Genomic DNA, 22,905 nt, shown 5'->3' on the forward strand with positions numbered 1-22,905 from the left:
TCACATCACTTTATGACAAATAGATGGGGAAGCAATGGAAAGAGTGACAGACTATTTTCTCGCATTCCAAAATCACTGCCGATGCTGACTGCAGCCATGAAATTAAAACACACTTGCTCCTTAGAAGAAAAGCCATGACAACCTAGGCAGCATATTAAAAAGCAGAGACATTACTTTGCCAACAAAGGTCCATATAGTCAAAGCTGGAAAGCAGTCATGTATGGATGTGAGAGTTGGACCATAAAAAAGGCTGAGTGCCGAAGAATTGATGCTTTTGAACTATGGTGTTGCAGAAGACTCTTGAGAGTCCCTTGGACTGCAAGGAGATCAAACTAGTCAATCCTAAAGGAAATCAGTCCTGGATACTCACTGAAAAGACTGATGCTGAAGCTCCAATAATTTGGCCACCTGATGAAAAGAGCTGACTCACTGGAAAAGACCCTGATGCTGGGAAAGCCTGAAGGCAGGAGGAGAAGGGCATGAGAGAGGATGAGATAGTTGGATGGCATCACCGATTCAATAGACATGAATTTAAGCATGCTCTGGGAGATGGTGAAGGACAGGGAAGACTGGTGTGCTGCAGTCCATGGGGTCACAAAGAGTCAGACACGACTGAGGGACTCTCCAACAACAACTGATCTCTGTAGTGCAAATACTCCAACCATGACCAATTTCAAACTACTGACATGGTATCACTGGCTTGAAGAATTCTTGACTACTTAACAATCAGCTCTCACAAGGCAGAAAGTACCAATTCCAACATACCACTGTATAGGAAACAGAGATTAGACTTCATGCAAAGATCTTATAAGAAGATTTTATTTTAGTGTAATTACTAAAAAAAGTCATTGAAGAATTCTTGGCAGAAGAATGATATAATTTGATTCACGTTTCATAAATATCATTATGATTGTTGTTTGAAATTAGTTATAGCAGATCAATGGCATACACAGAAAACCAGTTAGAAAGAAGGCTATAACTGTGGCATTGGCAAGAAATGGTGAAAGCTTAGATTAAATGGTGGCAGTGGGGACGGCAAGACATGGACAGCAAGGGTAGAGAGAACAATCAGTACCCCAAGGGGACGCACATCTGTATGATGAGGTCTCAAGAACATGTCTCTTGAACAGAAAAGGATTTATTAGTCAATACAGTCATACATGTTAGCCTGCTTCATTAATAATTGTGTCTGCTGCTTTACCCGTAAGCAAATGGTGTCAACAAACTTCACAAGTAACAAGAGTAACAAGGTGGAAGAAAAGCATCAGAACCTGGAAGACAAAATTATTTTAAAGAGTCATTAATAACAGGGTGGCGTTTTCTCTCCTGCTTAGCCTCTTCCTGTCCATATAAGATCCCTCCATTCAGGGTCAATTAAGGATTATACAAAATGTTTTATCATTGCACCAAGCAGTTGGAGAATATGCATATAAACCCAAAAGTCAGAGACCTGAGAACTATAAAATGTGGTAATACTGATCATATAGCTATTATGAAGTCTGAAAGAGAATATAATTATGATGAGATTTTCATAGAGAGTGCCTGGCACATGAGCTATATATGAGACCTATACTTATAACCCTTTCTTTCTATGAGTCCTCACTTCCTGTTTTATTTAGTGGAAATGTTTGAAGAGGAAATGTTAAATTATAGGAATGAAACTATGCTACTCAAATTTCCTTTGAAAAGGTGAGTAGATGTCCTCTTTTTAAAGACATAGCCATATCTGACCAACAGAGTTTAAGTAGGATGGCTCTGAACAACTAAATTTAGCCACACATTAGTAGTTCATGTACAGTATTATAGAAGTCATTATTAAGTCTACATTTTTAATAATGTACATGAAATACTGTACAAAAAAGATCTTCACGACCCAGGTAATCATGATGGTGTGATCACTCACCTAGAGCCAGACATCCTGGAATGTGAAGTCAGGTGGGCCTTAGAAAGCATCACCACGAACAAAGCTAGTGGAGGCGATGGAATTCCAGTTGAGCTATTTCAAATCCTGAAAGATGATGCTGTGAAAGTGCTGTACTCAATATGCCAGCAAATTTGGAAAACTCAGCAGTGGCCACAGGACTGGAAAAGGTCAGTTTTCGTTCCAATCCCAAAGAAAGGCAATGCCAAAGAATGCTCAAACTACCGCACAATTGCACTCATCTCACATGCTAGGAAAGTAATGCTCAAAATTCTCCAAGCTAGGCTTCAGCAATATGTGAACCGTGAACTTCCAGATGTTCAAGCTGGTTTTAGAAAAGGCAGAGGAACCAGAGATCAAATTGCCAATATCCGCTGGATCATCAAAAAAGCAAGAGAGTTCCAGAAAAACATCTATTTCTGCTTTATTGACTATGCCAAAGCCTTTGACTGTGTGGATCACAATAAACTGTGGAAAATTCTGAAAGAGATGGGAATACCAGACCATCTGACCTGTCTCTTGAGAAACCTGTATGCAGGTCAGGAAGCAACACTTAGAACTGGACATGGAACAACAGACTGGTTCCAAATAGGAAAAGGAGTACATCAAGGCTGTATATTGTCACCCTGATTATTTAACTTAGATGCAGAGTACATCATGAGAAATGCTGGGCTGGAAGAAACACAAGCTGGAATCAAGATTGCTGGGAGAAATATCAATAACCTCAGATATGCAGACAACACCACCCTTATGGCAGAAAGTGAAGAAGAAAAGAAGAGCCTCTTGATGAAAGTGAAAGAGGAGAGTGAAAAAGTTGGCTTAAAGCTCAACGTTCAGAAAACTAAGATCATGGCATCCTGTCCCATCACTTCATGGTAAATAGATGGGGAAACAGTGGAAACAGTGTCAGACTTTATTTTTTTGGGCTCTAAAATCACTGCTGATGGTGATTGCAGCCATGAAATTAAAAGACACTTACTCCTTGGAAGGAAGGTTATGGCCAACCTAGATAGCATATTTAAAAGCAGAGACATTACTTTGCCAACAAAAGTTCGTCTAGTCAAGGCTATGGTTTTTCCAGTGGTCATGTATGGATGTGAGAGTTGTACGGTGAAGAAGGCTGAGCGCCGCAGAACTGATGTTTTTGAACTGTGGTGTTGGAGAAGACTCTTGAGAGTCCCTTGGACTGCAAGGAGATCCAACCAGTCCATCCTAAAGGAGATCAATCCTGGGTATTCATTGGAAGGACTGATGTTGAAGCTGACACTCCAGTACTTTGGCCACCTCATGCGAAGAGTTCACTCATTGGAAAAGATCCTAATGCTGGGTAGGATTGGGGGCAGGAGGAGAAGGGGACAATAGAGGATGAGATGGTTGGATGGCATCACTGACTCGATGGACATGGGTTTGGGTAGACTCCGGGAGTTGGTGATGGACAGAGAGGCCTGGCGTGCTGCAATTCATGGGGTCGCAAAGAGTCGGACACGACTGAGCAGCTGAACTGAACTGAATTGAGCTACTGACTGATTACTAGCTTTATGATGTATCCAAAAATTGGATCAAAGAACATCCAGTTTAAAAATCTAATGCTGCACAACAAAGCATGTGTACCAACAAATTAATATATGTGGACAATAATGCTTTGCACTTGCATTGCTCGGATATGGAAAGCAACTCTGACAATTTACAAGTTATAATGAGACATGACAACCAGTGTGTCCTTCTCATCTGACACTCATCTCTATTTGGATCCACCCACACTTGCCATGTTGTTTAAATGCAGACAATTTAGTAAACCTTAGGATGAACTAGCTCAATTTAAATGTGCTCAAATTAAAAACCTTACTTAGTATGCTGTTAAAAAATAATCCCACTTTATATTTATTATCAAAAGCTGAATGAATTCTCTTCCCAGGATTTGGGATGACACTGAAGTATCACCACAAAGAAGTTTGACAATACTAGAATCTTAAAATCATGAATTGATAGAGTGAAAAATCCTGGTCCAGACTCTGCTCAAAGTGTTTGCCAAACCTACTGCAATCAGAGGAACACTTTATGCAACAAATGAAAAGCTGTAGTTACTAAGCGATTCTCTGAAGTAGTAGGTACTCATTTCACTTGAAAGTGACTACTTACTCAATAAACAAATCTTTAGGTATACAAAGCTTAAGATACAGCTTTCTTTGTCAAACAATCCCTGTTACATGGTCTGAATGAATAACATGTTGCCAGTTTTTCCAGGAACTATATTCAACGTTTTCCTCTTTTTATTTTCTTCCTTTCTAAAAAAATTCATCTGATTTTCCCAGCACCTAAAATTGAAGCTTAATTTGCCTATTATTACCTGAAACCTCAGGAAATCAAAAATTTCAACTTCCTTTTCTGTTTGAGCTTTATCTCTACTATAGTTGATGTCTTTCCCTTTTTTCTATATTTTCACCTCACTTTTCTTTTTAATCTTGCCTCCATGTCTTTACATAATGAAAGGCAACTATAACCTTACTTCTAATGACAGTGAAATTAGCTCATCTCATTTTTTCTTGTTTCCAGCCTTCTTGGCAGCTACACAAATGAACACCTGACTTAACTGTGTTGGGGAAATATATGAGGACTTAGACCTGGCCAAAATGTAATCTATTCTTGCATGTGTAAAAGAAGTGGAACAATCTACAACCCTTTTTCACACTAAATATTAGAACACCAGTGTCCTACTAATTTCTGTATGCTCTGTTGTATCCACTACAGAATCATGATAATTGTAGGCACTTAAAAACTGGTTGCTGAATAAGACTGATTGTGAGGAATTAAATGTTGTTGTGAGATAAGTAGTATATATTATATACTTTTAATATTATATAAGTATTTGTCCTCACTAGTTAACAATGATACTATATCAAGTCCAATTTGACAAGATTTAGATTTTTTTTTACAAAATGTGAATTCAGAGAAAATTAGGATTTAAGGGACTAGACTCCATCTTTTTATAAAGATCACATTTAACCTACAAATGGGAGGGGTAAGAACCATGGGGATGACTTGGAAAGCAGATCAGAGTTTATTTCAGAACTTGTGAAAATTTTTAGAGAAGCCTTATTTTTAACTCTCTAGGAGGTATTTTAAAATATTTTGTCAAAACTACATTGTGTATACAAATTGTTTCTGAAATTTCTTAGAAAATGAATATAATGGGTGTTTCTTCATTAGCCAATTAAGTACTGGGAATAAAGTTTCAGGAATACAACTAGCACATAGAGATTAGCAAGATGATACTCAACAGTGCATCACAGCCAACCAGCCTGTCCATCCACTATCCCTTATTTGTGCTTCATCTAAGCCCTCAACTGACTTTAGATGTAGTTGGATGAAAGAACAAAAACACTTTTCACAAAGCTTTAAACTGAAGTCTATGTATTTTACTTTTCCTTTCATAACTCCTTACCTAACATTTCTCAATAAAAAGTTAAATCATTATTGCCCAACATCTTAAAATACTGTATATTGTCACGCTGCTTATTTAACTTACATGCAGGGTACATCATGAGAAATGCTGGGCTGGATGAATCACAAGCTGGAATCAAGACTGCCAGAAGAAATATCAATAATCTCAGATATGTAGATAACACCATCCTAATGGCAGAAAGTGAAGAGGAACTAAAGAGCCTCTGGATGAAGGTGAAAGAGGAGAGTGAAAAAGCTGGCTTAAAACTCAACATTCAAAAAGATCATGGCATCCAGTCACATCATTTCATGGCAAATAGATGGGAAAACAATGGAAACAGTGACAGACTTTATTTTCTTGAGCTCCAAAGTCACTGTAGATGGCGACTGCAGCCATGAGATTAAAAGATGCTTGCTCCTTGGAAGTAAAGCTATGACAAACCTAGATAGCGTATTAAAAAGCAGAGACATTACTTTGCCAACAAAGATCTGTATAGTCAAAGCTATGGTTTTTCTAGTAGTCATGTATAGATGTGAGAGTTGCACCATAAAGAAGGCTGAGCACCAAAGAACTGATGCTTTCAAACTGTGGTGCTGGAGAAGGCTCTTGAGAGTCCCTTGGACTGCAAGGAGATCCAACCAGTCAATCCTAAAGGAAATCAGTCCTGAGTATTCATTGGAAGGACTGATTCCGAAGTTCTAATACTTTGGCTACCTGATACAAACAGCCAGCTTACTAGAAAAGACCCTGATGCTAAGAAAGATTAAGGGCAGGAGAAGGGGGCAACAGAGGATGAGATGGTTGGATGGCCAACTCAGTGGTTATGAGTTTGAGCAACTCAAGGAGACAGTGAAGGACAGGGAAGCCTGACGTGCTACAGTCCATGGGGCTGCAAAGAGCTGGACAGGACTGAGGAACTGAATAGCAAATCTTAAAATACTAGACACAAAAAAGATATGGATCCTTAGACACTATGAGTTTTAGTATATCTCCAGCTTAGTACAACAAAAATTACCAAGCTTTTACATTGGCAGTGATTCCACCTGAAGTAATTGGCAATGAAGGAGACAGGAGTACTAACTTCCTTCAATCATGTCCAACTCTCTGTGACCCTATTGACCGTAGCCCGCCAGGCTCCTCTGTCCATGGGATTTTCCAGGCAAGAATACTGGGGTGGATCGCCATGCCCTTCTCCAGGGGATCATCCTAAACCAGGGGTTGAACGTGTGTCTCTCATGTCTCCAGCATTGGGAGGCAGGTTCTTTACCACTAGCACCACCTGAGAAGCCTGATTCCCCCTGTGTATATGATAAAACTGGAATTTTTTCCTGGTAAGTATTACTAGTACATTCCAATTCCCTTTTTTATAGTGCTCAGGAAGTTGGAAGGGAAAAATTTTATCAGGGAATTGTTGTAGAGACACCCAATCAAGCTGGGTGTTTTCAAAGAGCTCATTATAAAGAAATCTTACAAATTTAACTTTTCATGTCCTCAAATGTCTCCTAAACTAAAGAACAGATGAATGTTTTTATCTAAACTGACATTCAGATATATTATTCTGCTATCAAGCTACTTAATAATATGTTTCCTCTGTTACAGTATCACTACTATATCATACTGACACTCAGTTTTTTAGTTACTTTGATAATTGTATGGTGAGGTTAGTGTGGTGCTATCTTCGTCTTTAAAAGATGATTAGAGGACAAAGTGAAGCGTGGTGTTTGCAGCAATTCTATGGTGAATGAATAGTTGTTGAGAATGTGATTACTCTCAGGCTGTACAAAAGAAGACTTAAAATTCCAACTAAAAATGATGAAATAATGAGTTCCTCCTCATTATGTTAGGCTCCCTGGGGCTGCTTTGTCAGACTTTACATAGATGTTTCTTTTCTAAAATAAATCTTGGGACTAGAGGAGGAGGAAAAATAATTGTTGAGTAACTTATTGTATTTGCATAGTAAACTAACAGTAACTAATAAGGTGCTATTTGGTCATGAGTATAGTTACATGATCTATTGAATAAATTTAAAGATGACCAAGAAACAGATGGCTACTTTCCCCTCTAATTACAAAATAATTCACTTCTCAGGGTGGTTTATAGGTAAATATGAATTTCAGTCCTATGCTTTAGACATTTTTCCTTCTTTAAAAAATGTGTAAAGTGTTTATTATGTTATCAAGACTATCACTAATCCTTCTTTCAAAATTAAAACTTTCAAAGATGATTCAAAGTAATTTAAGTGAATAACTGTAGCTTAAGATTGAAGTAGCTTTTTTATTTTTCTCTAAGTCCCCAAATTCATTATTTTACAAAGACTTTTAAATTATGGGTATATGGCGATTTCATTTCTTTAAAATTTTAGTTTTATGATAATCATTTTCTTTATATTCAGATCATCTTTTATATAATAAACAGAGTTCTATCTAGTATTTTACTCACTGAGTTACCAAATATTTTCCATTAATTTTAACATATACTTTGGAATAGTTAAAGTATTTTTCTGTTATTTGAAAAATATCTTTGTAAATTCATCAGGACCTGTGGCCTTTCTTACAGTAAGTTTTACCTTTTTTTTTTTTAATTTCTTGTTATCAGGCTGTTATGATTTTCTATTACTTCATGGTTAATGTAAACAATTTCTATGGTTCTACAAGGTATTGCTGTTGTTTGGTAACTAAGTCATGTCTGACTCTTTTGCAGTCCCATGTACTATATACCCCACACCAAGCTCCTCTGTCTGCAGTATTTTCCAGGCAAGAATACTGGAGTGGGTTGCCATTTCTTTCTCTAGGGGATCTTTCTGACCCAGGGATCAAACCTGTGTCTCCTGCTTTGGCAGGTGGATCTTTACCATTGAGTCACACAGGAAGTCCCCCTACAATGTATATATATTTCATCTTAATTTTCATTTTTTTTTTTTTTGCTCTAAGGTTGTATACAGTGCTTGATACTTTAAAAAAAACAACTCAATATCTACAGCTATGTTCTAATTCTTATTTCAAAGTTATTTATTTATAACATTGCTCTTTTCCTTGATCAAACATGGCAATATACTTATTCATTTTCTGGTCTTTTCAAAGATCCAGCATTTGATTTTATAAAACATATTTTGTTTCATCACCACTTATTTACTAATATCTGCTTTTATCTATACAGCTTCCTTCTTTATTGTTTGCTTAGACTTATTAATGTGTGTGTGTGTGTGTGTTTTAATTTCCATTCTCCAGAGGATCTTCCCGACTCAGGGACTGAACTCAGGTCTCCTGCATTACAGGTGGGTTTGAGACACCAGGGAATCTGTGTGCTTTAATGGTCTACTTTTTTCTCAGAATCCCATTATACCAATATCTTGCTTCTTTTGACAGATCATTTCTTTGTAGCCCACCATTTAATTTTGATTTATTAAAGTGAACACTTTACAGAAAAATGATTTTTTTCAAGGGAATGCCTTTAAGAGAATTGTACTTTACTCTTTACTTTTTGATTGCATCATATATTGATCAGAGAAAATTACTTGGAGTTCTCATTTCACATCTTAACAAATTTTTGGAGTAATACATGGTAAAAACGTCACAGATGTTTGAAAATAACAGATAATACAGATACAAACATAAAATGGGTGCTTGAGCTTGTTAAATGTTTTACTGAGATTTCAAATAGTCTAACTTTTTATTGTCTATTTATTAGCTGTCAATCTCTGAGAAAGTTGTGTTGAATAGCTGATTTTTTCCACTAACAGTTTCTGACTCATACACACATACTTCTAAATCAATGCTAGGTTTAGGATTCTAATAGATTCTTACTAATGTTTCTCTACTAAATATCATCCTTTGTCATAATTAGTTTTGGCTTGAATTCTATTAATATCATTCTGCCTATTTTTGTTCTAACTTTTCCCTGGTATGGCATTTTCCATCTCCTTATTTCCAAATTTTCTCTTTATGACTGTTTTTCATATCAGCTTATTTTCTTGATATTCTGATATTTGTTAAAGCATGTATTGTTTATTCTATTAACTCTATTTTCTGAGTAATATTTTTTCTGACATAGGTGCCTTTATAAAAATTATCCTTCTCAAAGAGTGGGTGATTTTTTTTGTTGTTTCTACTTAATATTTAACTTTAGGATTTAGATTAAATGATATTATACTTCCATAATCAAACAGGCTTTCCCATTCATCAGTGAATACAGTTTCTAATACTAAAAGTCTATTTCCAGGACTAGGTATGCAAGTACCTGAAGAATGGCCACTTCAGCAAGGAGGAAGAGGCATGCTTTGACATTGGATGTGATGGTTCAGTCACATTTGATATTTTCTCTGTAGTCTGACATGTCAATGATGAAGTCGGAATTAGGACTGAGCTACTCTGAACCCCAGGCCTGATCTTTATCCACAACACTACTCAATATTTCATTGAAATTGTTCAGACTTGCCTTTGTCACTTAGCCTTAATTAAAAATAGCTTACAGAATACACAAATCTGGACAATTCATGAGAATGACTGCAACATTTTCTAAATAAATATTCTCATATCTGCTACATCCTTTCATATGTTTACTTGCCATCTGTACATCTTCTTTTCCGGGGTGTCTATCTAAATTTTGTGTTTATTTTTTTAACTAGGTTATTTATTTAAATTGTTGAGTTTTAAGAGTTCTTTACATATTTGGGGTGAAAGTGAAAGTGTTAGTCGTGTCTGATTCTTTGCGACCCCACAGACTATAGCCTGCCAGGCTTCTCAGTCCATGGGATTTCCCATGTAAGAATACTGAAGTGGGTTGCAATTCGTTTCTCCAGGGCATCTTCCCGACCCAGGGATCCAACCCGGGTCTTCTGCATTGCAGGCAGACTCTTTACCATCTGAGCTATTCTGGATACAAATCCTTTAACAGATATATTGTGTGAATATTTTCTCCTGGTTCTTGAGTTGCTTTTTAATTCTCTTAACAATACCTTTTAATTGAAAATTTCTTTAACAATACCTTTCTTGACAATACCAACAACTTAAAATTTATTATCATTTTCTACTATGGTTCATGCATTTTACATTCAGTCTAGGAAATCTTGGATTAATCCAAGCTCTCAAAGATTTTCTTCTATATTTTATTTTAAAAGAGTATAATAATTTTAGCTCTTACATTTAGAATTATGGTGCATTTTTGAGTTTTTTTGAGTATGAATTTTGAGTATGATAGGAAGTGTCAGGTTTGATTTTTTTGCATAGAGTATCAAATTCTTATAGTACCACTTATTAAAAGGACTAGCCTTTCTCCATTGAGTTTCCCCAGCACAACTATTGAAAATCAATTGGCTATACACTTGTGGGCCTGTTTCTGACCTCTATCTTATATTTCACTGCTTGGCATATCAATACTTACACTAACATCATCTTGGTTACTATATCTTTACAGCAAGTTATGATATGAAGTAGCAACATAAACCTTCCAACTTTGTTCTTGGTTTTCAATTTTGCTATTCTATCCTGTCTGTATTTTCATATAGATTTTACAATTAAATTACCAATTAAAAAAATCATTAACATTTTAACTGGGATTGTGTTACAACTGTGTAACAATTTGGGGAAAACTGACATCTTTACAGTGTTGAATTCCTAACCACATGAGCATCGTATACCATTCTATTTAAATCTTTATGTTCTCTGAGCAACATTTTGTACGTTTTAGAATACAGTTCTCATACAAATTGTGTTAAATTTGACTCTAAGTATTCCATGAGTTTGATGCTATCATAAATATTATTGTTTTTTGAATTTTAGTTTTCAATTGCTCACTGCTGTTATATAGAAGTACAATTGATATTTTCCTGGTAACCTTATATCTTCTCACCTACTAAAGTCATCTATTCATTTTAGGGAGCTTCCTTGGTGGCTCTAGTGGTAAAGAACCTGCCTGCCCATGCAGGAGACATAAGACATGGGTTCGCTCGATCCCTGGTTCAGGAAGATTCCTGGAAGAGGACATGGCAACCCACCCCAGTCTTCTTGCCTGAAAAATCCCATAGACAGAAGAGCCTGGTGGGCTGTACAGTCCATAGAGTCACAAAGAGTTGGACACCACTGAAGTGACTTAGCATGCATACATGTAGGATTTTTTATGCAATCATTTTGTCTGTGAATGAAGACTAATCACTCCAGTGTCTTCTGGCACCATGTTCTATCTTGAACTCTTATTATAGGCTCACTCTCTTTTACTTGCCATGGTCCATCTTGCCACAAAACCTTGTTTTTCTCTTTGAAACTCTCTTTCCTGTACTCTTTACCAACTGAGTGATTATTCATGCTTCAGATCTTAGATCAAATATAACTTCCTCAGGGAAGCTTTCTCTAGGATAATTCTCCATGTTATCCCTTTCATTCAATTATTTTTCATTAATCCAGCCAACAGATATTAAGTACCTACTATTAAATGCCTACTCAGTGCCATGGTTCCTTCACAGTCCATCTTTGTTTCCTAGTACTTATCATTATTATAATTTTATGTTTATCTCCAGGATTATTTGACTACTACTTCTCTCCTATAGATTGTAAGCATCAGGAAAACAAGAACCATGTTTCTGTTTTTCTTTGCTGTCCATGCCCAGTTGAAGGCCATTAACAAGGCAGGTGCTCATGAAATATTTACTGAATAAACAAATGAGCCAAAAGAAAATATATGGCCAGAGATGGAGGAAATATTTTGGAGTAGGGGTGACTTATATGATGCTATTCAACACACTGCACAAAAAGACTGTTCCACTGACTCTGTAACCATAATTTAACTGCTGTATGCATGAAAATGTATCAGAAACATTTTTCAAATGTAATTCTAAGGAAGATCTAGGAGATGGAACTTGGAGGCTGGGATGCAGACTCTAAGCATGAGGAGTTAAGTTTAAAATTCACAAATAAAACATTTAATTAGATAAAAACAGATGCTACAACTTCATATTAGATTAAAATAACAATATTTTCTTGTCAGATGAAAAAAATTAAATCCCATAGACCATTAGATGCCCTTAAAATTATACTTGTACCTTTTTTAGTTCATGAGTCATTAGGATCTAATTGACCTCAAAACAAAGAGGCAAATGCAATAAACTTGAAATGGCTTGCTCAACAAGGTCTTGAATTTATAGGAAATAGCTGGGTTTCGGTCCATTTCAGAGAAAATTAAATAAAATAAGCTTAGCTTTGTTTTATCTTTTGAATATAATATCCCAATACTTAAATCTGAGTATGAATTCACATGTTTTAATGCAAAACAAGCTACTCTTATATTAAGAAGTTTAATTTGAAAGCATTATTTTTCAAGTGTCATTAACATAAGCCACACCTGCCATAATTTACTAAGTAGTTTTATCTTTAATTATACATACACTGAATACCTTAACTCAGGTGCAAGAACATCATCACATTCTAACAATGCTTTAAATAAATTTACTTTCATTTATCAAGGATATCTTTAACAGGAAAGGAGAAAGATTAACATGTCTCTCTTAGGAATCCTTTTTCTCCCACATGCATCTCAATGTCAACACTTATTAATGCATATAAATGAAGCAAAGAAAGATGAAATTGTGTTGGTTTATTAAGCTTGGATAGAGGTAGCATTACTATTTTTATCTGACATTTCAATAACAGAATGCCAGTTCAAATGCCACGGAAGTCTGAAAGCAGTGGCTGAAAAAAACATATTGTTTACCTGAAAATCATTGTGTATTTAAAGGCATTATGTTCTTCTTATATATGGGGTTAGATGATGTACTTAACATCAGACTGTCACAATAAAGGAACATTTGAAACTAAATTAGATATGAAATCAATACAGCTATTTTTATCATGAACCATATATTTCCTTTAAAAATACATTCTACAGAAAAAAAAAATATATATATATATATATATATACACACAGTTGAACAGTTCTTAAAAGTTACTCAAACCAGTGTCCTGAGAAGTGCAAAAAGAAATCCTTTATGTGAGTTGAACCACTATCATACCAGGCAATAAACTGTAAAATTCAAATAAGCATCTTAGGAATTCCAAAATATGAATAAGTGTTATTTCATTTCAATTAAAAAAATAAAAAAATATGAGGGTTTTGGTGGAAAAAAATCAGAACTTATTGTTTTTATTTGCAATTAAAATGTCAAATGTAAGAATTCACAGGGCACAGAGTGAGTTGAAGAAAACACAGGTGCCTAATTCGCAAACTACAAAAAAAACAGTATAAAGATGACCATCTGGGGAGAGCTGGCTGACTTAATTTTCCTATGAGCTTACCGTCTGCTCCATATTTTTCTTCCAAACTACATTCTGACCTTGAAAATGCATCTACATGCGTTGCTATGTGCATCTCCTTCTGAACTTATGTTCAGGTAGAACTTATGCAGGTAGATGCGATTATGCAAAGGATATTAATACAACAAAGGACATATTGTGTTTTATTTAATCTCAATTTTCTGATTTTTTTAAAGGTTTTATTTCTGACACTTTTTCAGCCTTTCACAACCATTCTATAAATTCCTAGACTTTCCATGATACACCTGTAAGTACCGACAGCACAGTTGTAGAGAACAAGTGCTTCTTTGAGAGCAGAGGTTCACAAGGAGGCCCAAAAGGCAGACCTGTGAGAACGTCATGGAAAGGAGTCATAAACCTAGGATAGTACTCCTTATAAGGACACAATGGACATATGACAAAACTGAAAAAGTGAGGAATTTCCAGCTTATCACAATATACTGACTACCCAAGTATGCAGAGGATTTTAATTGACATCCTTTAGGATTTCTGAAAGAAGCATCACACTTTACTGACATGGGGAATTAATATGCTAAGCATAAAAACAGATTTTACATAGGTTATCTTTTTATATCTCAGTCTAAATACAGAAAATGATGCTTACTTTCACATACTTGCTGCCACGGTTTTTCTAAAACTATTCTTCTGCTGTACCCCACATTTTTTTCTGAAAAAAAAAAAACCTGCAGCTATACTTCTTCAGTATCCCTAATTCATGCTCTAATCATTTCAAGATTATCCTTGTGCACTATATGCTACATGATATCTGCGCTAAAACTTGTTTCCAGCCTTGAATCAAGACTTCCAGGTTAAAGCCCTAATTTAACTGTTGATTTACAATATTATATCGGTTTCAAGTGTGCAGCATAGTGTGTTGCTACCCTTTTTCATTACAATCATGAAACTATGGTTTCAGACAATAAAAGCATTCTTGGGGGAGAGGAACTCTAACTTACTTTTGGTTGTCTTTCAGCATCTTAAAGTTCACTAGGTGCTAAGCTAAGCTCATCAAAGCTGTGGACCCGTATTTTCCCTTTGACTTTTTCCTCTCCCGTTTTCACCATCTATTAGTCAATAAGGCATGCCTATCATGATCTCTTCCTTCCTTTCCATTTTCAAAGCTCCTCGTCAAATTCATGTTATGTCATTCAGATTACAACGGTAATATGATGATAGCTCCAAATTGTCAACTGTTCCAAAGAATCACAGGGTTCCTGGAATAACGAGTCCCATGATCTGCATATTCCATACAACTTGTAGATTCAAAAAGTATCTTAAAGGCTACACGTTAAACATCTTTCAGTTTGTTTAGCCTGATGTCTGGGAAACCCAATATTTCCTAATTAATTTTACCATTAAAAGTTTTTGAAAGAGCATCCAATAAAATCTTCCAGAGTTATGTTTGTAAAGCATTCATCTTCCCCATATATTAGATCCTGCAGCCAATTTTCAAACTAACCAATAAATATACAGCTTAGATGATTTCACTTCCCTACTCAAAAGTTTAAAAAAATTTTTTTATTTTCCCTGTCTAGATTACCCATCAAACAAAGCTAAGCGCCTCTCACTGCAACCTACATGTTTAATCTTATCTTTCATGACTTCACTCATCTCTGTAGTTCACCGTATGTCAAGCCTAGGATCTACTGTACTACAACGGCTCATCTTCAAACCAAATAAATGTGTTTCATCAAATAAATGAGTACCATCATTTAGCAATGAATCAACCTTTCACACATAACTCTGATACTACGAACATCTCTTTAAAGACTTAATGGTTTCTCTACTATGCTAACGAAAAATGTATTTCCTTTCTTATCTCCATGATTTGAAAAACTATAAAGTTACCTGCACTGAATATTTTTAGCAACTTAATTTGTCATTATTGCACTGTTTTTCTGAAATAAAGGTGGTATGTGGTGCTTAGCATAATTGAGCCAGATGGGAAATTGGTAAGTAGATGTGGAATGATCACATTATCTGTGATCACTTCATTTCTTAACTAGTGTCAAAATACATATTCTTATCCAATTTAAAAAAAGTAACATCTCCTGAAAATACTTCCAAACCTTAAAATTTTTTAATTACAATTTTAACTGAAATGGTACTTATTGTTCAAGAAATAATTAGTTGTACATTTGCTTTTGGTTGGGCACTGGTACCAGGCAAAACGCAGTCAATAAGATGGACGTAATTGTTATCAGTGTAGTTCTTACCATTCTTACAGATACAGGAGTTCCAGTCATGCTGAGTATTTTATCTCCCTCTAGCTACTACTATACTATTTCTCTGAAAGCAAAAGTTATCCAAAAAAGTTGTCCATACTGTCACTAACATCTCTCTTCTTATTCTCTCTTGAGCCTACACCAATGAAGCTTTTACCACTATTTCAACCACTATTTCAAACAAGTGTCAGGACCCTCAGTGACCTTCACACTGCTAACCACAATGGTCAATTCCTAGACAATGTCTTCCTTCACCTGTTATTAATACCATTTCATAGATAAATCTTTCCATCTTCTTAAAAGATTTCATTTACTTGGCCTCTGATCACCACTCTCTAGTTTTTCTCCCTGGCTAGTGCTTACACATCCTCTCCACCTTTAAGCGTTGTAATTACCAAGAGCTGAGTCATCAAACATCACGTCTTTTCATCCTCCATATGCCTTTCAGTTCAGTCCAGTCGCTCAGTGGTGTCCGACTCTTTGTGACACCATGAACCGCAGCACGCCAGGCCTCCTTGTCCATCACCAACTCCCGGAGTTTACTCAAGCTCATGTCCACTGATGGAGAAGGCAATGGCAACCCACTCCTGTACTCTTTCCTGGAAAATCCCATGGATGGAGGAGCCTGGTAGGCTACAGTCCATGGGGTCACTAAGAATCGGACATGACTAAGAGACTTCACTTTCACTTTTCCCTTTCATGCACTGGAGAAGGAAATGACAGCCCACTCCAGTGTTCTTGCCTGGAGAATCCCAGGGACGGGGGAGCCTGGTGGGCTGCCGTCTATGGGGTCGCACAGAGTTGGACACGACTGAAGCAACTTAGCAGCAGCTGCTGCATTCCACTGAGTCAGTGATGCCACTGAACCATCTTATCTTCTGTCGTCCCCTTCTCCTCCCACCTTCACTCTTTCCCAGCATCAAGGTCTTTTCCAATGAGTCAGCTCTTTGCATCTGGTGGCCAAAGTATTGGGGTTTCAGCTTCAACATCAGTCCTTCCAATGAACACCCAGGGCTGATCTCCTTCAGGATGGACTGGTTGGATCTCCTTGCAGTCCACGGGACTCTCAAGAGTCCTCTCCAACATCACAGTTCAAAAGCATCAATTCTTCAGTGCTCAGCTTTCTTTATAGTCCAACTCTCACATCCATACATGACCACTGGAAAAACCATAGCCTTGACTAGACAGACCGTAGATGGCTTTAAATACCATCTATATGTTGATAATTCCCATATTTGTATCTCCATCCTGGCCTCTTGTCTTGAGCTCCAGAGTTTTATATACAGCTGCCAATTCAAACTTCTATCTCTGCAAGTCCAAACTCGGTATTTCTCCTGGACATAACCCCTTCCCTCCTATGTTCTTCTAGAGTCTTTTCAATCTCAGGTGGAATGGCATCTTGTCTGATTCTCAAACCAAACACCTGATTCTCTATTAATTGCTTTGTTTCTCCTACACCTTATACTCAATGAAGGCTTCATCAAATCCTGCTGGCTAGGTCTTCCTAGCAAGTCCAGAATTTGACCACTTATCACTACCTTTCCTGTTACTACCCAGATCCAAACCACCATCATCTTTGATATGGACGGATTCTTTTAATTACTTTCTAATCTCCCTGTCTACCTTTTACCCCTACTGTCAACACAGCTGTGAGAGCCTGTTCAAACTAAAAACCCTACCACCTGTGGCTTTATCATCTTATGAATAAAAGTCAAAGTCCTCAAAACAGCAGGCGTCAGGCTCCTCTGGGCTGAAGGCCTGTGGTCTATCTACCTCAGGCTCCTCTAGGCTGAGGGCCTGTGGTCTATCTATCTCAGGCTCCTCTAGGCTGAGGGCCTGTGGCCTACCTGCAGCGCTCGCTCCGGAGCTCGTCCCTGAGACGGCCAGACAGCCCTCAGCGGCCGCAGTCCCCCTGCCTGGCGGCGGGTTACCGACAGCACCTGCGTGGTGACCGGACGGCCTGGGACCCTGCCCCGACCACGCTGGCAGCTCTGAAAACTGCTGCGTGCAGACCTTCTGCCGCGGCGGCTGCGCTGGGCTGGGACAACCAAACTATCCCTCAAACAGATGGGCGCCACCGGGCTAGGCCCCGGACCCCACACCGACGCAAAACCCTTCTCTGTCCGCGGGCTCACCAGCCGGGAGGCTAGGCCTGCCAGCGCCGGGAATCCTGGCTCCCAGCCTCGGGCCGCACTTCCGGGAGCGGCCTAGCGCCGCCTCGCGGCTGCTCCTGACGCTACACCTTTAGGACCCAGCTTTCCGAGGACTCTCCCGGCAGGACCTATACCCTGCGCCTTCCCCCTCAGCCCTGCCCGTCTCAGACAGAACTGTAACAACTAAAACAACACGACTTGTCCGAGTGCGAGTTCGTACTCAGTCGTGTACGACTCTCTGCGACCCCATGGGCTGTGACCCGCCAGCTCCTCTGTCCACGGGATCCTCCAGGCAAGAATACTGGAGCAGGTTGTCATGTCCTCCTCCAGGGGATCTTTCCCACCCCAGGATGGAACCCAGGTCTCTTGAATTACAGGCAGATTCTTTACCATCTGAGCCACCAGGGAAGCCCCCTCACCCCCACCCAAAAAACAACTGGAGACCCACAAGTCTCTTTGTCTTCATTGCCTTCTACCCTTCACGTTGTTGACACCAGGCCTCAGTGCTTTTCCTGAAATAGTTTCAGAATATTATTCATTCAAGGCCTTTACCCTTGCCGTTTCCCCTGGGCTACTTTTCTCCAATTATCCTCAGGGAAAACGCCTTATTTACTAATATCTAACGCAGGACGACTTCCCCGGATCCACCCCTGCTTTCCTTGCCCTGTGTTTCTTCAGATTACTTAAAACTATAGAAAGTACTATGTACTCACTTGTTTGTCTTGTCCACCCACCACCCTCACCTCACTAGAATAGATGCTTCACAAGAGTTCAACTTATGTCTGTGTTCACCGCTGTATCCCCAGGACCTATAACAGGAGTTAGGACTTAAGAGGCACTCAAGAAATATTGGAGTGAGTATCTGAGTGAATTTACAAAAGGGCGGGCTTCCCAGATACCTCGAATGGTAAAGAATCCTGCTGCCAATGCAGGAGACGCAATAAACACGGGTTCAATTCCTGGGTCAGGAAGATCCCCTGGAGTAGGAAATGGCAAGCCACTCCAGTATTCTTGCCTGGAAAATCCCATGGACAGAGGAGCCTGGCAGGCTACAGTCCATAGGGCCACAATGAGTCAGACACAACTGAGTGACTGAACACACACACACACACACACACACACACACACACAAGGGCTTTATAAACTGCTAAGGAAGCATAAAACAGAGGGAACTAAATTAGTCTCAGAAAACAAGAAAAGATTCTTTGAGGAATCTGAAACCCAAACGCTAAAAAGACGAGTAGAAATTTGCCAAGAAAAGGGAGGAAGAAGGGAAAGGTTCTCCCCACAAAGAGAACAGTGCTAAGACTCTGAGTTTTATTCAACATTCATTAAACACCTGCAATGTGCCAGGCTGTGTTCTAGGCATTTGGGACATACATAGTAAAAAGGAAACGCCATACATAAATTATTTTTGGTGTATAGTCAGTTCATAAAATTAAGAACATATCAAGATATATTTAAAATGTTGGAAAACGATAAGCCACCAAAAAGTTTAATGCAAGGAGTGACATGATCACTTTCACATTTCAGAAAATCAAAACTAAACATAAACCTTACCCCCAGTTCCTGGCTGTTTTGATACTTAACTGACAATAGCGTCCATTCAGTTTCCACATTTGTTTCTAATATAAGCCCATAGTATCAGATAAAGCAAAACAGTGCTAATTTTCCTATATGTAAATTTTTCAATGGTCTTATACATAGAAGTTTTCAAGTTTTTCAAAATTTTAATATAATTTAATGTTATTTTATTTTTAAAAAGTCTTCTGTCTTAGCATACTTACTATTTTTCAGTGTCATGTTCTTTCCTTATAAATTCTATTTTTTAGAGTGCACTTTTAAATCATTATAAATATGCTTATGGTCTCTTTCTGATTTCTTCTATATTTCTCATTCTTCTTTATGAATTTCTGTTCCTTCTACACAAAACACAGAACTCACTCACCCCCTGACCTGTTGTCAGCACTGACTCACTCCTGTGTTCTCCTCTTCCTTTGTTTCTAATGTTTATTTGTGAGCTCCCATTTGGCAGGGATTATTTCTTCTATGAGAAACCAGTGTGACTGGATGTTTCTTAAGAGTGTTTTCATTTTACTTCCTCTAGTCTGTCCTAGGCTCAGACTCATTTTATCTACGTTTCTTGAGAGAAAGTGTTCTGAGCTAACTCAGTGGTATATATTCAGAGTCCAAACTAAGTAACACAGTTTAGGGTATGGGTATAATGAAAATTTAACATATTACCTCCAGCACCTGCTTTGTCCCCAGCCATGGGCCTTATTTCTCAGTCTGTGACCACTTGGCATCACTTCATCTCCCTCTGTCCTCATCTACCAAGATGTCGGCTCGATGTCACTGCCATTCCAGCCTTCACTTCCCGTTTCATTCCTGGCACCTGGAGATTACACTTTCTCACTTGCAATCCAAACTATAGAGAGTTTTTTAATTGTTAGAATTTTATCTGGCACATCTTGATGTTTGTAATGGGAGAGGTTCTGTGTTAGCTCAGTCTGCCATACTACAGATTCACTCAAATTAGTCACTTAATTTGAAACGTGAGCAACAACATAAAGATAGTCTGCCTAACCAAATAGTTGCTCAGATGGGCAAATAAATACCAAATATTAACCAGCCTGCAAAAATGCTTTCAAAGTCGGTCTTCCCAACTGGGAACACACTTTCTTACTTAATTAGGTTAGTGTGAATTACAGCTCACATAAGATGAGTTAACTTTGCACAAAAGTAATAGTAAAAGGTATAGAAACCCATCCAAGTGGAGAGGGAAGGTGAGCCAGGCTCAAATCCAGCATGGGCAGGAGAGATATTAGGTGCCATACAAGGGGGAAAAGAGAATCAGCTAAAATGTTTAACTGACTGAGGAAAGTCCAAACATGAGCTAACATGACAATATAAAACCTCTGGAAGTGACAAATAATTCCAGACCTTCTTTTTTGCAAGATTTTTTTTTTTAATGTGTGCCATTTTTCAAGTCTTTATTGAATTTGTTGCAATAATATTCCTATTTTATGTTTTGGTTTTTTGGCTGCGAGGCATGTGGGATCTTAGCTCTCTGACCAAGGATCAAACACACAACCCCTCCTTTGGAAGGCAAAATCTCAACCATAGGACCGCTAAGGAAGTCTCTCACATGCTTTTTTTTACAAACTTTCACTGGGAGCTGGTGAGATAGAATGGATCACAGTTAAGAGTAAAAGTAAAAACCCATTACAGCTAGGAGACAGATAAAAGAAAAAACACTTCTACCCCAAGGTGGGGGTTTCCCAGGTGGCTCAGTGAAAAAGAATCCTCCTGCCAATGCAGGATATTCGGGTTCGATCCCTGGGTCAGGAAATGGCAATATTCCCCCAGTATACTCCAGTATTCTTGCCTGGGAAGTCCCATGGACAGAGGAGCCTGGCGGACTATAGTTCATGGAGTCTCAAGGAGTGGACACAGCTGAGCACGCGTACATGCACCAACCCCAAGTTGGAGTGAGAGGGAGGCAGGGAAGAGTGCTAACTCTGTGATCTTATACCAGTATTACTAGTGGTCTCCTACTACTGAAGAAGGGACAGGAAGCTCTCCCACCAAGACCCTCCAAGGATGAGGGAAAGGTTTAGTCTGGTAGACCAGGGAGAGACAGGATCACTGAGAAAGCCCATTCCTGAAACTCAGGAACAGGGTCTTCCTGAGACCAAGGCTGGGCTGGGACAAGAGAGAAGCCCCTTTGTCCCCCACCACCAGGCTAGCGAGTACCAAGAATCGAGCAACAGTAGTCTACCTCTGGGGGAATGGAGAGAGCAAAGAGCAAGAACCATCTGGGACACTGTGTACAAGGAAGACTGAAAGCTGAGGTCAAGCAACTCAAAGGGTTAAACTGAATGCAAACATAAAAGACATTCTCTCTTTTCTATTTCTTCACTGCTCTGAAAGCTTGGCAGGCGTTGTCCGTAAAGAGCCTGAGAGTAAATAGTATTAGCCTTACAGACCAAATGGTCTCTGTTGCAATTATTCAACTCTGCCCCTGTAGCCGGAAAGCAGCCATAGGCAAATGAATGAGCATGGCTATGTTCCAATAAAACTTTACTTATAAACATGGAGATTTGAATTTAATACAATTTTCATGTGTCACAAAATATTTTTCTTTTTTATATTTCCAACCATTTTAAAATAATGTAAAAAAAATCATTTTTAGCTCACAAGCTGAATTTGGTTTGGGGTCTATAACCAAGCCCTGGTTTAAAGCATGATTAGTAGCATTGAATTATGCATTTATGGCACCGAAATAGCAATAGCATAAAAGCCAGGAGGAAGCAGCTGGAAATATATTAAGGAAGGCTGTGATAAGTTAAAGATACATACTGTCAACTCTACCCCCGGACATTAAAGAAAGACTTACAGCAAAAAGCCTTTCCCTTCTCCAGGGATCGAACCCAGGTCTCCCACATTGTGGGCAGATTCTTTACCATCTGAGCCACAAGGGAAGCCCAAGAATACTGGAGTGGGTAGCCTACCCCTTCTCCAGCAGATCTTCCTGACCCAGGAATCGAACTGGATTGCCTGCCATTGCAGGCAAATTCTTTACCAACTGAGCTATTAGGGAAGCCCAAAATAAGCAAAGGCTTATATAAATATTAGATGAGTAAAATATTATTTGAATGTAACATGCTTAGTTACAGCTCCTTTACATTTGGAAAAGGCGTAATTTACAAACAGAAAATTTCACCTTGAAAGATACCCAGGAGAAACCTGTAAGAAAAAAATAATTAAATGTATTTAAATAATTCGATGTATTTGAAAGCAATGGAGAACAATCCAAGAAAAGAAGCTTCGAAAACATGTTAGAACTTGTAAGACAAAGATT

At 38.2% G+C, this 22,905-nt stretch overlaps 1 protein-coding gene across 18 annotated transcripts in view; it reads right to left on the minus strand.

Moving 5' to 3' along the window:
- The window catches only part of LIN7A (lin-7 cell polarity scaffold A), a 147,926-nt gene that overhangs the window by 110,750 nt on the left and 14,271 nt on the right, over positions 1 to 22,905 (minus strand). For 5 of the 18 annotated variants that reach the window (XM_081597138.1, XM_081597151.1, XM_081597142.1 and 2 more), the window contains exon 2: positions 20,286 to 20,436. The exons of 9 other annotated variants lie outside the window; for them this stretch is intronic. In XM_081597138.1, the coding sequence (XP_081453264.1) occupies positions 20,286 to 20,313 (28 nt within the window). In that variant the 5' untranslated portion in view covers positions 20,314 to 20,436. Of the gene's footprint in view, positions 1 to 17,735; positions 18,074 to 20,285; positions 20,437 to 22,905 lie in introns of those variants that run through there. 4 more of the 18 variants (XM_081597140.1, XM_081597139.1, XM_081597146.1 and 1 more) reach the window with 2 other exon arrangements.

This window comes from Giraffa tippelskirchi, chromosome 4 (assembly GCF_054371585.1).
Source record: "Giraffa tippelskirchi isolate mGirTip1 chromosome 4, T2T-mGirTip1v1.2.pri, whole genome shotgun sequence".
NCBI lineage: Eukaryota > Metazoa > Chordata > Mammalia > Artiodactyla > Giraffidae > Giraffa > Giraffa tippelskirchi.